Source organism: Populus trichocarpa, chromosome 5 (genome assembly GCF_000002775.5).
Source record: "Populus trichocarpa isolate Nisqually-1 chromosome 5, P.trichocarpa_v4.1, whole genome shotgun sequence".
NCBI classification, from domain to species: domain Eukaryota; kingdom Viridiplantae; phylum Streptophyta; class Magnoliopsida; order Malpighiales; family Salicaceae; genus Populus; species Populus trichocarpa.
Window position 1 is genome coordinate 1130835 of NC_037289.2, and position 15227 is coordinate 1146061.

General features: G+C 30.5%; 1 protein-coding gene across 1 annotated transcript; it reads right to left on the reverse strand.

The window, feature by feature from the left end:
- Positions 1-3202: 3202 nt before the first annotated feature.
- LOC112327508 (nicotianamine synthase) lies at positions 3203-4471 on the reverse strand. The gene has a single exon (XM_024600998.2). It carries the CDS (start codon positions 4358-4360, stop codon positions 3395-3397), a length of 966 nt encoding a protein of 321 aa, XP_024456766.2. The 5' UTR covers positions 4361-4471; the 3' UTR covers positions 3203-3394.
- Positions 4472-15227: the final 10756 nt, after the last annotated feature.

Below are 15227 nucleotides of genomic sequence, written 5' to 3' on the forward strand. Positions count from 1 at the left end.
GGGCCTTAAAAATTTCGTATTTTTCTTTTGATAATAGCCATGATAATCACTTATTCATCTAGTTAATCCCAAACAGTAAAACATCATGTGGATGATAAACAATAGGAAACAAATAACAAAGCTTCTCGTTGGAGCTTTTAAAAGTATTTTTAAGAAAAATTAATTTTTTTTTATTTTTTTATTTACTTCAAATTATTTTTTTGATATTTTCAGATTATTTTAATGTGATGGTGTCAAAAATAATTTTTTAAAAAATAAAAAATATTAATTTAATGTATTTTTTAAAAAAATATATTTTAAAAAGTAATTATCACTATAATATCAAAGGGACTCTAAAACCATCTTATTGTAGTAATATAGAAGTCAATATAACAAGTTTCATTTTAGGTAGGTTGTTTTATTTATACAAATAGTGGGATTTTTTTGGCCCATTCTTCTGGTCCATCCCAACTAGTTACCACTATTTGATTTTGTTCATGCAATGCCTTCTTAGATCAGAATTGTTTTTATTTAATTAGTGTTTTAGAATTAAAAAAACAGATATAAAAATGATAAAAACACGTTGATTACATGAATGAAAATAAAAATATAAAATAAGTATATTTTTAAGCAATTTTAAAATAAATTTTTATCATTTTAAAACAAAAAATATAGGGAAACATGTTTTCTATATTATAAAAAAAGATTTATTGTACAAGCTTCGTCGTTTCAGAACTATCATTTATTTATTATTTTCTATATATTTAAAAGCAGTGGGGGTACTTACAGGTTCTTTAGAACGACTAGTTCTTCATGACTTGGAAGAGGTTGTGCAAGATCACGCCAACGTGTTTAGCCTAACACCATCTATGTTTTCTTCAAAGAAAAAAGACATGATTTACAAATATTATCCTACATGTCTTTTTTCTTAAAATAGAGCTCAACATTAAAAAAAATTCAAGATAAAAGGACCATTAATTTGGTGGGGTTTAATTATAAACGGGTCTCCTCTTCAATATTATAATCTAACGACTTGTGTGCATTTTGAATTGTTTTTCTTTTTATATTTTTTTTAATAATTACTATCACTCATAATCTTAATAATATTGTTTTCTAAACCATCTAGGTGGTGGCCCAGTGGTAAGAGTTTGGGACTAAGGGGTTTGCTCTCTCTTAGGTCTCAGGTTCGAACCCTGTGGTCGCTCATATGATGGCCACTAGAGGCTTACATGGTCGTTAACTTCAGGGCCCGTGGGATTAGTCGAGGTGCGCGCAAGCTGGCCCGGACACCCACGATAATCAAAAAAAAATAATAATAATAATAATATTGTTTTCTAATAGGTTAAAAAAATTTCTCCCTTCAATATAAGTGCTCCCAACATATATAGACCAATACATTAAAGTTAAACTTCTGCGTCCATACCCTGATAGCAATTTGTTCTTAGGTGTTGTTATGTGATAAATACATGTTTTTAAATTGAATTATATGTTGAATTGAATTTATAAATAAATTTGAATTTAATTGATAATATATTATAATTATTATGTTTAAAATAAATTACTAAACTGCTAGGTTGAATTTAATTAATTGTTTGAAATACTAGTAAAAATTAATTAGATTAGTAATCTTGACTATTTTACTTTTAATTTAGAAATCATTTATTTTTGTTATAAGAACCCTTGTATTTATTGTCAATGACATAAAATATAGACATTTAAAAAAGATATAAATAGATCTATCTTATATTAATTGCTTATTAAATATTTATTAATTTTTTTTAAAAAAATATACATATTAAAAAAAGGAAAGATTCGGGTAAAAACAAAAAACAAATATAAAAAATAAGAGATTAATAACATACCTTATAACAAACAAAAATATGTTACGGGGGATTGATGTGAAGTAGAGAAAGAAAGGATATTATAGTGTCAAGGGTTTTTGGATGGAAAGAAAAAGGCCTGTGAGAGAGACAAACTAAAAATAAGGTATTTGTTAGTATATGAGTATGTTTAAAATATTGTTTTTAATGTTAATCTCAAAGAGATTAGCAAATCAGAGGGTCTCTCCTTTAATTTATTTATTTTATAAACTGAATTTCATTTGAAATATAAATTAATATTTAAAAAAAAAATCAAAACACAAGAACTTATTTAACCTTCTAAATTAAACTAAATTCATGGAATTCTGAACAGTCTAGCATGCCATATATTGAACAAACTGACTAGACAATTTTTTCCTTTACAAACAAACTTGTTGTAAGCTCAAAAGGTAAGATAGCCTTGATTGTCTATACAACAATATGTCATATATAATGCTTGCAAAACCAGACAAAAGAGGAGTCTCCTTCAATTTGGCTTTCTTTTCTTTGCATCCCTTTTTATTTTTTATTTTTGCTATGGTCATATCTTAAACATTATTGCCCCTTGTGGTACATCAAACAAAAACAATAACTACATGATGATGGGATGAAAAAAAAAAAAAAAGAGGAAACAAAATGGGATGAAATTGATGTCATCATAATGTTGGACTGTTTTTCTCCACGTATAATTGGATTTAAACTGTTCATGAAGTCAAAACATAACTATTGCAAGGTAAGGTTTGATTTTTAATTAGCTTTTTTGTTTTTCATTATGTGTAAGCCAATGTGGGAGGCTTCTGTAATTGGTTGCTTCCATATACCACTAGCTAGTCCTTTCACATAATGTCAAGCAGCTTAATTAATTTGTCAATGGCAATACACTCCATTGTTACAAAAACCAAGAAAATAACGCCAATGTTAATTATTATAATATTTTCCCATTGGATTTACCGATTTTCCCAGTAAAATTAGTATCGCCGAATCCAATATAATTAAGACATGGTGATTAAACCTAATGATGGAAAGAGAGAGTAGGAAATGACACATTAGTGGTAAAGTGCAGTATTTTTCTTTGATTTTTATGTGGAATTAATTGGATGTCTTTTTTGAGGTCATAAAACTGTTGAAAATGGAAATTATTATGTTGGAATGAATAGAAGATGAACTTGGCAATTAACTACCGAAGATCAGGAACCTGAAAAGACGTGCTTGCTTTTATTTACATCCATTGAAGGGACAAATTTATTGATGCCATAGCACACACACACATAGAGTACCATCAATGAGCTTGTAGCTCAATCAATGGCTGGTTTGGAGTTCGAATCTTTTCTTGAATGAAAAAAAAAGAGTAATTTTTGGAGATATAGTTTGAAATAGATGTTTTTATTCATTGAAGTTGAAAAGCAGAAGACACAAACTCGGAAGGATACAACAAAAGTAGAAGACAATAATACATATGTTAGACATTCATGAGAGAACAAGATGCAATTAGAGATCAATTCTCAATTGGTGCATAATATAAGAGGATATTAAGGGCGAACACACGGATAGAGAGTTTATGAGTGTTGCTCCTCAACGGCCAACTCTTCAACCATGGTAACATGGCTGAGGGGATTGAAGGACAGGATCTCACAACACTTGTTAGGCAGTACTATCATGGAGCCAAGACCAGTTTGCTGATGATCGATTGAATTTATAGGCATTGAATATTTACGAGCGATGACAACCGAGTTTATCACCTCATCACTTGGATGAAACACAGAGAGGACCTCGAATCCTCGAAGATCACAAGGATCAATCACTGGGTAGAGAAAAGCCCTAGCTCCATGAGCACTCCTCAGCATCAATATAGCACCAGGAGCCATCTGCTTAGCCAAATGATCAATGACCTTAACCTTCTCCTCCTTGTCCATCCCAACTAAAGCTGCCAAGAAGACGACATCAAACTCTTGAAGCTCACTTGTCACATCCATTATATCGGTCGTGTGAAAGAACATTCTACTCGACAAGTCAGGATGAGACGTGACTAATTGAAGAGCCTTTGAATTGGCTGAAGGGTCAACATCATAGTTGTGGAAGGAAGTTGCGGTGAGGTGATTACAGGCTAACACAATTGAAGATAAGGGAAGCGGACCGGAACCCACAAACGCAACTTTGCTAGGGACATTCGTGCAGTGTTGCTTGAGGATGTTAAACTCAAGGTGGCTAAGCTTAAGGTAGTTTGAATAATATGGAAAGACATTGAGATGGTCAAGAGGGTTTTCATAGGACCCTAGGATAGCAGAGAAATGACTCTCTAAATGTCCTTCGGCTTCTCCACAAAGTCTAATGAGCTTAGACCTCATTTCTTGAATTTTCTTGCAAAGCTTGTTGACATCGATAGGGTTTGGTGGGATGCACGTGAGAACAAGTTGTGTGAAGAGCATGTCGACATCTTTGGAGGGTTTGAGACTCTCAAGGCTTGAGATTTGCTCATACAGATCGCAGACTTTCTGTACAAGAGGTTCTTTCTGGCAAACCATGTCGACACTGTGAGGCTATAAGCAAGGACTCTTGAATATCAAATAAAACCCAAACACTCTTCACAACTGGGGAGGAGAACACTCCAATGAGGTCATTATTTATGGGCACTCGCGGGGCTCACACCGCAAAAAAAAAAAAAAAAAAAAAAAAGAATTTATTGTTGTGTTATAGAACGGACTGCGTCAAAATACACTGTACTGAAAACACATCTAAATTAAGCATCACTTTTACTATAAGATTTTAGTGATTAAATTACTTTATGTCTTTTCATTTAGGAATGTCCTCTGGTTAAAAGTTTGGGAATATATGCAAATTAATTTTCTACTTTTCTTAACTAAAAATATGCAAGTTAATCGATTTGCTTGAAAAGTAGAACTTTTCCCAGTTGACCATTGTAACATTGTTCTTCGATTTGAATTTTTTCATAGAATTGGTAGGGAAAAAACCCCAAAAAAATCTATCAAAACCAAGTTTCACTTGTTAATTAACTGGTTCTAAACTTCAAATTCTATGCAGTAATTGATCTAATTAAATTAATTAGGCACCTAGCTACACACACACACACACACACATGCAAGGCTTTAAATGTTAGATTATTTGAGAAAGTATAATTAAATAAGATTTACATTTTATAAGGATTGAAGGAAACATCCCACACATCTCATCAGCTAGCATACTACTTTGGCATCGTACAACGTAGCTTGTATTGGATTGTGCTCAAAAGACATTTGAATTAGGGTTTTGATGGACCAAATTAATAGATGGTTTGATTGTTTTTCTATTGTGAAATGTAATCAAACCCATGGTCCCGATGCCAAGGATCAATGTTTCAGCATCACATCACTATTGCAAAACACTGCATATATACCAACCCCAGTCGATATCTTCTTAGTTTTTTTTTCTTAATCACTTTATGCCTTGTTATAGTCATGAAGGAACAAAAACATAAACAGCTAATTGCAAGTGTCCAAGGTGTAATATTAAAGTAAAACATATGCAAACTAATTCAGAGATATTTTTTATCATAAAAAAAATAATATGATAATTAGTAAACTAAATCTCTGCATCTAAAACAGCTAGGTTTCTAGTTGAGCCAAGAGAAAACTATTAATATATATTTCACCGACAATCAAATAATATAAACAGCACCATCTGTACCATATATTGGGGTTTGGAAATCTGAAGGCTAGCTAGAGAGCTTGTCAAGGTAGCGAGAAAGAATCCACGAAAAATTAAGGGCTTGATTTGAGAGTTTGCTAGAGTGAAGAAACGGCAATACCAGAATTTTGCATTTTACAGATTGAATATTCCATTTGTATTTAGACATTGATTTAGTGCATTAATTTTACCAATGAGATCATGGATGATTACTATTCATTAAAAAAATTATTATTGGTGATTTTTATTTTATTAGTGATATAATTATTGATGGATTTACAGATAGAAAAAATACACCAAACAAAAAAAATTCATTGACATCATTCCATCGGTATTTCTATCTATGAAGATGGAATATCACTGATGAAAATAATCATTTTTAATTTTATTGGTGATTTATTTTCATATTACCAATGGAATTAACATGTCGGTGATTATATAGTGTCAATGGCATTTCTAGTAATTTTATTTTTTCACCTCTCTGGAATATACCGGTAGATTTATTTTGTCGATAAGCCCGTCAATAAGTTGTTTAAATATTTTTAAGAAAAATCTAATAAACAAATTAGGAAAAAAATAAATGAAATTAAAATAAAATAAAATAATAAATTTTTTATATATAGATTTAAGAATTTATCAGTTTAAATACAATTCATCTATAATAGAGGGGTTGGAGAAGGAAAAGGAGGTGGGTCTTTGTCGGAACTGGGAATGATAATATGGAGCACATGTACCACCCATGTATGATTTTAGATCCATGTATAATCGCCGGAGTTTGGCCATCTTAGCACTAAGTCGTTTTGTCACAGCAACTAGATGGTTCGTCCGAGTTTCAACTTGGTGGTTTAAAATTGCTTAGAACTTTGAAGATTGAGTTTCTAGGACCAATTACGAGCATTCAATTATTGAAACACTTCGAGTCATTCGCAACTCCTCGACCATCATGTTTTAGATACCATAAACCAAATTTATATTGGGTCCACTGGACGATCCTACCTCCATCACGATTTCAAATCAAGTTTTGGATGAGTTGAAGGATCATCCCCGTATCTCTCCTGTAATTTGGTGTTATATGTTCCTGGAAAAAAAGTCAACTAATTCAAAAAAATAATAACTTAAGAAATTTTTTTGTTAAAATCCAATATACCATGAAATTCTGAGCTCAGCTATCCACGAGCTATTGCAACCCTTTCCGACAGTCATCATTTCGTATGTGAGTTAAAATATCTTCATCAGTCTTGGTTCATGTCCAAGAAATATTGTAGCATGTATAAGAAAACTATTGTTAATTAAACATTTTCATGTAAAACAACATTTTAAAAAAAATTGATATAATAAAAAAGAATCATACCATCCGCTTTGCATGCAAACCAAACATAATGGACCCGTTGGTGTGCGTGGTAATGGAACCGTGAATCTTCTTATTCTGATTCTCTACATTGGATTGGGACCACTGCATGAAATGCTTGAAGGTCATCTGTTGAATATATTCTACCCATATAGCTTTCGAGACGTATAGAGGTTTGAAATCTCTCCATACCGTCACATCTCTCCAGCCTGAAAGACCTCTTTCTTTAGCATATTTTTTTTTCTTTTTTTCTGTGCCTCATACCAAAAAATCATATAGCATATATGATAGAAATGAATTATCGATTAATAAATAAAAAATAAAATTTTAACATTTAAATAAAAAATATAACATTTTTAATTCAATTTTACCTAGTTGCGTTTTGATTCTCTCAAACCCTCCTGACAACAATGTTGTCAGCCCTATCCAATAGAATTTTTCCTTGCACATTAAACTTGTAAAAGCATTAGTTTATTAAAATTAATAAACTAATGGAATTAACATAATAATAATAATAATAAAAGAATGTTTAAATATATATTAATCTTGAACTTTCTGAACCTTGCATCAATCGTGAGTTTCTATTCATAATTTTTGTAAACCATGACACACAAATTGAACGAGTAGCTAGTGATCTTTCATTGTTTTTTGCAGAAAAAATGAAAGAAAAATAAGAAATGGAGGAGAGAGGAGTTGAATGCCAGATTATAACTTAAAAACTACCAACAGATATTAGCGATGAGTTTATTTTGTCGGTAATACCGTTTATAATAATAACACGTTATTTTTTTCTGCTATAATTCCCTTGTTATATACTGATAAAAAAAATTTGTTGGTATATACCAAGGGACATAACGAGAAAATATTTCATTGATAAATTTCACTGCAATTTATCAACATAATTGTTTCAATCGGTATTTCTGTTTGTATTTGTTAATTTTTTGATAGTGTGGTTACTTGGTACCCAATACAGTAGTCAAGCGATAAGGAGCTCTCCGGGGTATAAGGATGTCATTGATTTGATTCATATTTATAACTCACACGTAAGTATGTGCTTGATGGTGGACCTCATGTTAGTAGGTTCTCTCCCGTGGTTTGACTCTTAAAAATGATTTTTCACTGGTGGGTAGTATTCAAGACTCAAGAGTGTATATGTGATTTTTTTTAAAAAAAAATTACTTGAGGATGGGTTCTTATTTTAATGCTTTCACAATCTTGAATCTTTCAACTTATGGTTTCACAATACCATTTAATATAATTCGTACTAGATTTTGGAATAGCTATCAATGATATATATATTCCCATAGAAATTATATAATCTTTTAACATATATACCATCAACAATGATAATTAACCAATCACAAAGTAAACGATCTTACGATCTAGACTCGGGTTGAAGTGAGGAGAATCCTTCAGTTCACACTAGCTAAGCCAATTTTATAATCTAAATTATAGTAGAGACAAATAACCTGGTCAATCTAAATTGAAATTATATATGGCAAGATCAAGCTGATCAAAACTTCCACGAGGGAGATTTCAATATTAGAGCTGCTTTCATTTCATAGGTGGCATCGAATCCATTGGGTATATTCTTTTTTGGATTTTGTGATGAAGGTTTTTTTCACTTTAATTCCACAACTTAGTCAACAGAGAAAAAAAGGCCAGAAAATAATAAATATTCCATGAGATCAATATTTTAGTTATTTTTAGAAAAATTAAATAAAATTGTATATCGATATTCATAATAAATATGCATGTCCCAATGTATCTACCCAAAAATTCATACGTAAAAATCCAATGTATATATTTATAGTGTGATGTGGTTTTTATTGAATTTAAAGTTTGGAGTTAGTAAGAATTCTGATAGTGCTTGTAGTTTCAAGATATACCAGAAATTTTAATAAATTTTGTCCTAATTTAAATTTTTTAATTCAATTGGTTATTTGATATCAAATTAATACTTATTTTGAATGAATATATCTCAACGAATAAATTCAGAACAAGCATTATATATATATATATATATATATATATATATATATATATATATATATATATATATATATATATATATATATATATGTTAATTACCCTCATTTATACCTCAAGTTTGTTTACAGCAATTATCTGTTTAAGGATATTAATGATGAGTAGGATAATAGTGGAGAATTAATGAAATCATGAGCATTTAAAAATTAAAATGTTTTCTGAAATGTTGAGAATGAAAATGAAAATTTTATTTTTATTTTGTTCTATAGATGTTTGATTGAAATAAATAAAATGAGAATGCAGCGGAGGAATATATCAAAGAAAATTAAACATATTTTTTATTTTTATAGTAGAGGTGGGAATGAAAACAAAAGGAATGTAAATAAATGTTTTTTTTAAATGATCTATTATTTTTATTTATCATATATTAACTATTTTTATTATTATCACTACTTCAACCATCATTATTAATTTATAGTTGTGATAATATATTTTATTACTGTTATTATTATTATTGTTATTATCATTATTATATCATCGATCATACGCATTCCCAAATCTTTGATGCTATAATTCATATAATTTAATTAATCTTGTAACGCATTCAATGGTTCTCATCATTCATCTCGTCATTGCTTGTCTCATACTTCAGCAAGGTGACAACATTCCTCTCCTGATTGCTTGTTTCATGATTCAGCAAGGTTTTAAGACATAATTAAAAGTTTTCTTTAATTTTTGGTGCGTGCAATGAAAAGGCAGGTAGACCGTCCCATAGTATGTTATGTCTATAATATTACACTACTATATTATATAAAAATATTTTGTTCACAGATGGAAATTTAAAATCCTTTTAAGAGATAATTATATATCATGAGAACGTATATCACCAAGTATAATCTACTACGAGATAAGAGATAAGAGATAAGATTCGTGCTCTAAGTAACTCACTTTTATATATATATATATAAAATTCGAGAACTTCATTAATAACTGTTATAGCCAATAAGATAATGACAATACATGGAGAGAAAAAAAATCATAGTATCAAATACTTTACTAAACAAGACAGGAACTAAACAAAATTGCCCTTTTAACCCACAAAGCCAAAACAAAAACCAAACTTTGAAATTAATTAATAAAACTAAAACTATATTATTTATTTATTAAGAATATGTGTAAAGTTTACAACAACAAAAATACCATTAAATTTACCTTTTAAGCGTCATGGTATCATCATATTACAATTTACCTTGTAATTGTGCCTTTTGTTGGATTAAACACTTCTTTATTAATTCCTTATAAACGAGAATTCGTGCACAGATCAACAGATGTTTTGGCATCAATGTTTTTTTTTTTTTTTCATTTTATAATGTTTTGAATCCTGATTCTTCCATTAAACAAACAGACAAGGTGACCTTACAAAAGTTGGATGGCCACTTTAATTTTGTAGAGTATTATGTTGACATTTCATGTCATGGGAACTCTTTCCCTTTCTACTCCAATACAAAGCTGAAAGCTCACTATATACTTCTTGCAAAAAGACATGGTAGTGCTTTATAAAGCGCTACAGTTTTCCATGAATTGTTGGACTTTGATATTTACTAATTTCGATTCAATGGTGAATATCATTCTCTTTTTTTCGAAGCAATGACAATCGACCAATTGGATATGCCTTTCATATGTAGATTTAGGGTTTCTCTAGGTTTTTTTTTAATATATAGTTGAACATATTAGAGAATAATATAAATCATATGTTGTGACTTCACTTAATAAAGTTTAAGCTTTTGAGTTGAATTGATTTTCTGAAATGATATCAGAGCCTTAATAACGAAGCGGTCACGAGTTTGAATCTCATCATCCATATTTATTTGATAAAAATTAAGCACAAGGTATTGTGAGTCTGTGTAAGTTTCAAGCCTAAAAAGTTTTTATTTGAGGGGGTATACTAAGGAATAATATAAATCATATATTGAAACCCCACCTAAAAGTTTAAGTTTTTTAATTAAATATTTGAACCAACATGTTGAATCGGTTATCATGAGAATTTCTTGAAGATAACTTAGGAATTGTTTCTGTCTTAAACTCATTAGCTAGGATATGATATTTTTAGATTAATTTATGAATTTAAGATTAAATATTATCACAAACAAATTTTAAAAAGGTTAGAAGAAGTTGTCAAATAAATTGATTTACTATAATTTTTTCAAAATCTCCCCATAATTTTGAACTTCGAGTGGCAATTAAAACTCAAAATCCAATCAACACCTCAATATATATGTTTCATTCGCTAAATTATGAGAAGTATTAACAAAAATCATAATGGGAGCAAAATGAGGACACTATTACACATTTTTAGTGTCTTTTTGAACATACATTTCGAGGGTCAATGATAGAGAGTCCTGGTGCTGAAGGACATGATGCAAACTACTTTAGAACAGGATACTTTTTCGCCAATTTGGCCACTTTCATTAGCAACAAGAGGACCTACGCGACTACTCGACATTGAAATTGGAGTACCTTTTTTATGATGTTGATGATGATAATGCCTTTTGAAAAAGCTAAGCAGGGTAGGGTTCTTAAAAAATCCAAGTGCATGTACTGATGTTTTTTAATTGCTACATTAAATTATTTGCATAATTTATGAATCTGCACCATCTTTTTTTTTTTCTTCAAGTTAATTGTTAGGGTAATAGTTATTTTGCTCAATCATGAGCAAGAGGAATTTTGAAATATAACAAACTAATTAATTATACTAAAATAGTCCCTAAATATATTATAAGTTCTAGATGGTTTAGTGTTGCGGTTTTGGTATTTTTTAAAATATTTTTTTAATTTTAAAATAATATTTTCGATCGCATTATAAATTATATATTCACTTAATTTATGCTCTCAGCTTTCAGAACTTTCTCAATAATTATTTTTTAGGTTTCTTCCCAAAATTAATGTGGCATTATATATTACCTCCTAATCTCAATCATCCAAAATCATCAATTTAATTTCATCTACAAAATCATGCCCACAACATCCTAATTAATATCACTTTCTCTTCTAGTCATCACTCAAGTTAAATTAAGATATATTCAAACATAAGTAAAACTTTAATTAACATGTATATAATCATGATTTTTTTTTAGTTCTTTAATTTTGAATTTGAAATTATTTTAGGGTCGATGATATTTAGGGTATTGATCGTGTGTTAATTATTTTTCAAACAAGAAGACAGAGTGATAAAATTTTCAGAAATTTAAAATGACAAATGATGAATTTTTTTTAATCTACAAAATATAATGGCTTTGGCCAAGAAATCAATATTCAGGGAGGTCTAAACATTTTAGCTTCTAGTACTAATGTCCGAAGCATCTTTTCTTTCCTTGACCTTACCAAAACTCTATGACCATCACTTCTAAGTCTTTCAAGTAACGAATATGTCTTCATTATATTCTTTAATGGAGTATTCTAAGTTCTCCCTAACAAAGATATTAGACTCGATCTATTTAATACTTGCATCATGGATTGAATAGATTAAAATTGGATTGTTATTTTTTAAAAAATTTAAAAAAATAAAAAAATCAAATAATTTTATTTGAAAATAGAAATCAAATGAATTTTAATTAGATCAATATTCAGATTATGAATTAATTCATTAAATTAACTACGTCAACTTCCACTAATATTTTTTTAAAAAAAATACAGCTTAGATTAGACATCAAGTTGATCCACAAACCCTATCAGAATATTTGATAACACTGCTAACAATTATTGGAAGGCGAGCTTCATGGCATACCAAAGAAAATGGAATGCTTTCATATTTAGAAAGCAACATAAGGAAACAAATAAACAAGAGACAGTAGTGGGGTCAATTTGCATGTTCATCGGTTATTATCGAAAACAGAAGAACAATAGCCATCTGGCATGGGCGGTGGCAACCACACGAAGCCATGCACATGCCTCACTCAAGATAATGAGAGTCTTGTGGATGCTTATAATTTGCTTTCTTAGACCTCTTATTCTTCACTTTAGTCCATGGAAACTCTATCTCTTTGCCAACTTGGGCTGCTGGCCGGTCCAATATATACTCTTCCTTCCTAAGAAATTATTCAGCTGATCTTTTGGAGTATCTTGAATATTTTTAGTTTGCAAATTAGGAGATCCTTTCTTCCAAGACTAATACTAATAAAGAAAGCAAATTAAAACAGAAGAAGAAGACGATTATATGTTTGATAGAATGTAAAAAAGTTTGCATGTTGAGGATGTTGGATTTGGATTCTTGTGTTGTTCTGAAACCCGAGCAGGACTTGGTTCTTATGAATCTACTAAGTAAAAGCTGCAGCCAAGTTGCATGGTGAGGAGGGCAATTTCAAGGTTGAGGTTCTAATTCGACAACTTCAATGGAAGAGGAGACTTTTTAATGGAAGGGGGGCATTGATTGTTGGTTAAGTTATAAACTCTCACGCAAGCAGATTTTCTATGTGGATTATATGTATAATAGCTTCCTTTAATCTAACAAGTTGGGGTTTCAATTACCATGGTTCACAAGCTAAAAAAAAGTATAATTTCTTAATTTACTCGGTATAGGGTTTGACAAAAGACTCAAGTTATTTTCTTGTGTCAATCTCTAGATTATCAAGTCAATCTAAATCATTTTTTTTTATTAAAATGATATTGTTTCATTTAAAAAATAAAGAAATTTTTTCTATGTTAACTTTATTAGATTTAAAGTAGATTTTATTGTATCACGAATTAACTCCATAAATTACTTAAGTATGACGAAATCACTTTAAGACCAGTCTAGTTTATATTAAACCCAGCTAGAATCAGAACTTGGTTCTTGTAAATCTAGTATGTAGCCAAGTTGCGTGGAAGGAGTGCAATTGCAAGGGTATGTTTGTTTTTTTTTTTTTATCAAAATTATATCATTTCATTTCTTTTATTTTATTTTTTAGCATTGATTTTATTATATTTGAACTAGATTTAATTGTGTCATGAATTAACTCTCTAAATTCCTTAAGTTTGACGGAATCACTTTAAGACCAATGAACTCAGCTAGAATCAGAACTTGGTTCTTGTAAATCTAGTAGGCATCCAATTAAGTTGCATGGGAGGAGTGTAATTGCAAGGGCTTGTTTGTTTTTTGTCTTTTCTTTTCAAGGTTGAGGTTCAAACTCGAGAGAGGAGACCTTTAATGGAAGGGGGGGATTGACAGTTGGTCAAGGTATATCGGATATAAATCTGATAGCAGTAAGTTTTAGTCACCATGGTTCCCAAGTTACGAAAACTATGCTGGTTTGTTCATGGGAACTCAAGCCTGCCCAACTTTATAAAGGGAGGTTTACGGAAACCTGTGCAATTGCAACCAGGAGGGTTCTATGATGCTGCATTCTTGTGGCCCAGCAAGTCCTCGAGCATTCTGACGCCTTCCCTCTAAATTCTACATAAGCTGATCCAATCACTGTTATCAAAAATTCCCGATCCTAGCATAACCTAATTTTAGTGGGAAAAGCACTCTACAATAGGTGTCATTCGCTATGGATTTAATCAGTAAATTTACATTTTTTATCTTTAAAAAATCACAAAACACTGGCCTTCCGAGGTTAAATGATAATTTCAACAGGTTTACTAGAATTGTTTAGCGGTATTTCGGTTTTTTTATAATTTTTTCAGAGTTAAATTACTTGATTGTCATTATAAGAAAAAAAACACTTGACTTTGTATCATACAATGTGTTATTATTTAAATATTTTAAATGTGTTTAGGCTTGTTTGCTAACATCTTTATATTTTTTTCAAGGTTGAAAAAAAAAATGCAGACCTCCGTACGGGTCAAAAAACTAGTATTGAACTTTAAAATGTTTGCCATCTATGTCTTCTATCCCATGAGAGCTCTAGGACTCGAGTCTCTAATTCGTAAATTGTAACCCTGTCCCCAGGCTCACTGTTAACCACTTCATATCTTCTATCCCCTTGATGCTCATTGTTACCTTTCTGTGTCTTTTGAGTAGGCTTCTTGCCTGTTGAACTCAAGTTCTCCTGCTCTCCCTTTCAAGGAGACTACTCCAGCACAGGACCAACAATCAGCAACATCACGCATGGAGGAGTTCCCAGCACCTCACATGCCCACCAGTTCAGAAATCTGTCCAGAAAAACTGAAATGCTAATTCATCATGTAATAAGTCATTTGTTATAATCTGAACAAAGAACCTGCAACTTCCAATTCATTCAGGCAGAAGTAAATTTTGTTTCAGGAAAGCATCAACAGCCCCAAACAAACATAACAGGCTGAAAAGGACTCCACTTTGGAGTACAATTTTAATGCCCCCTTAAATAAATCTAATGATGCATGAGGAAAATAAATGCAGACAATCTACTCGCAAG

What these genes read in the sequence shown, in the direction of transcription:
- LOC112327508 (XM_024600998.2), bottom strand. Translation starts at nt 4,360, where the DNA reads ATGGTTTGCCAGAAAGAACCTCTTGTACAGAAAGTCTGCGATCTGTAT.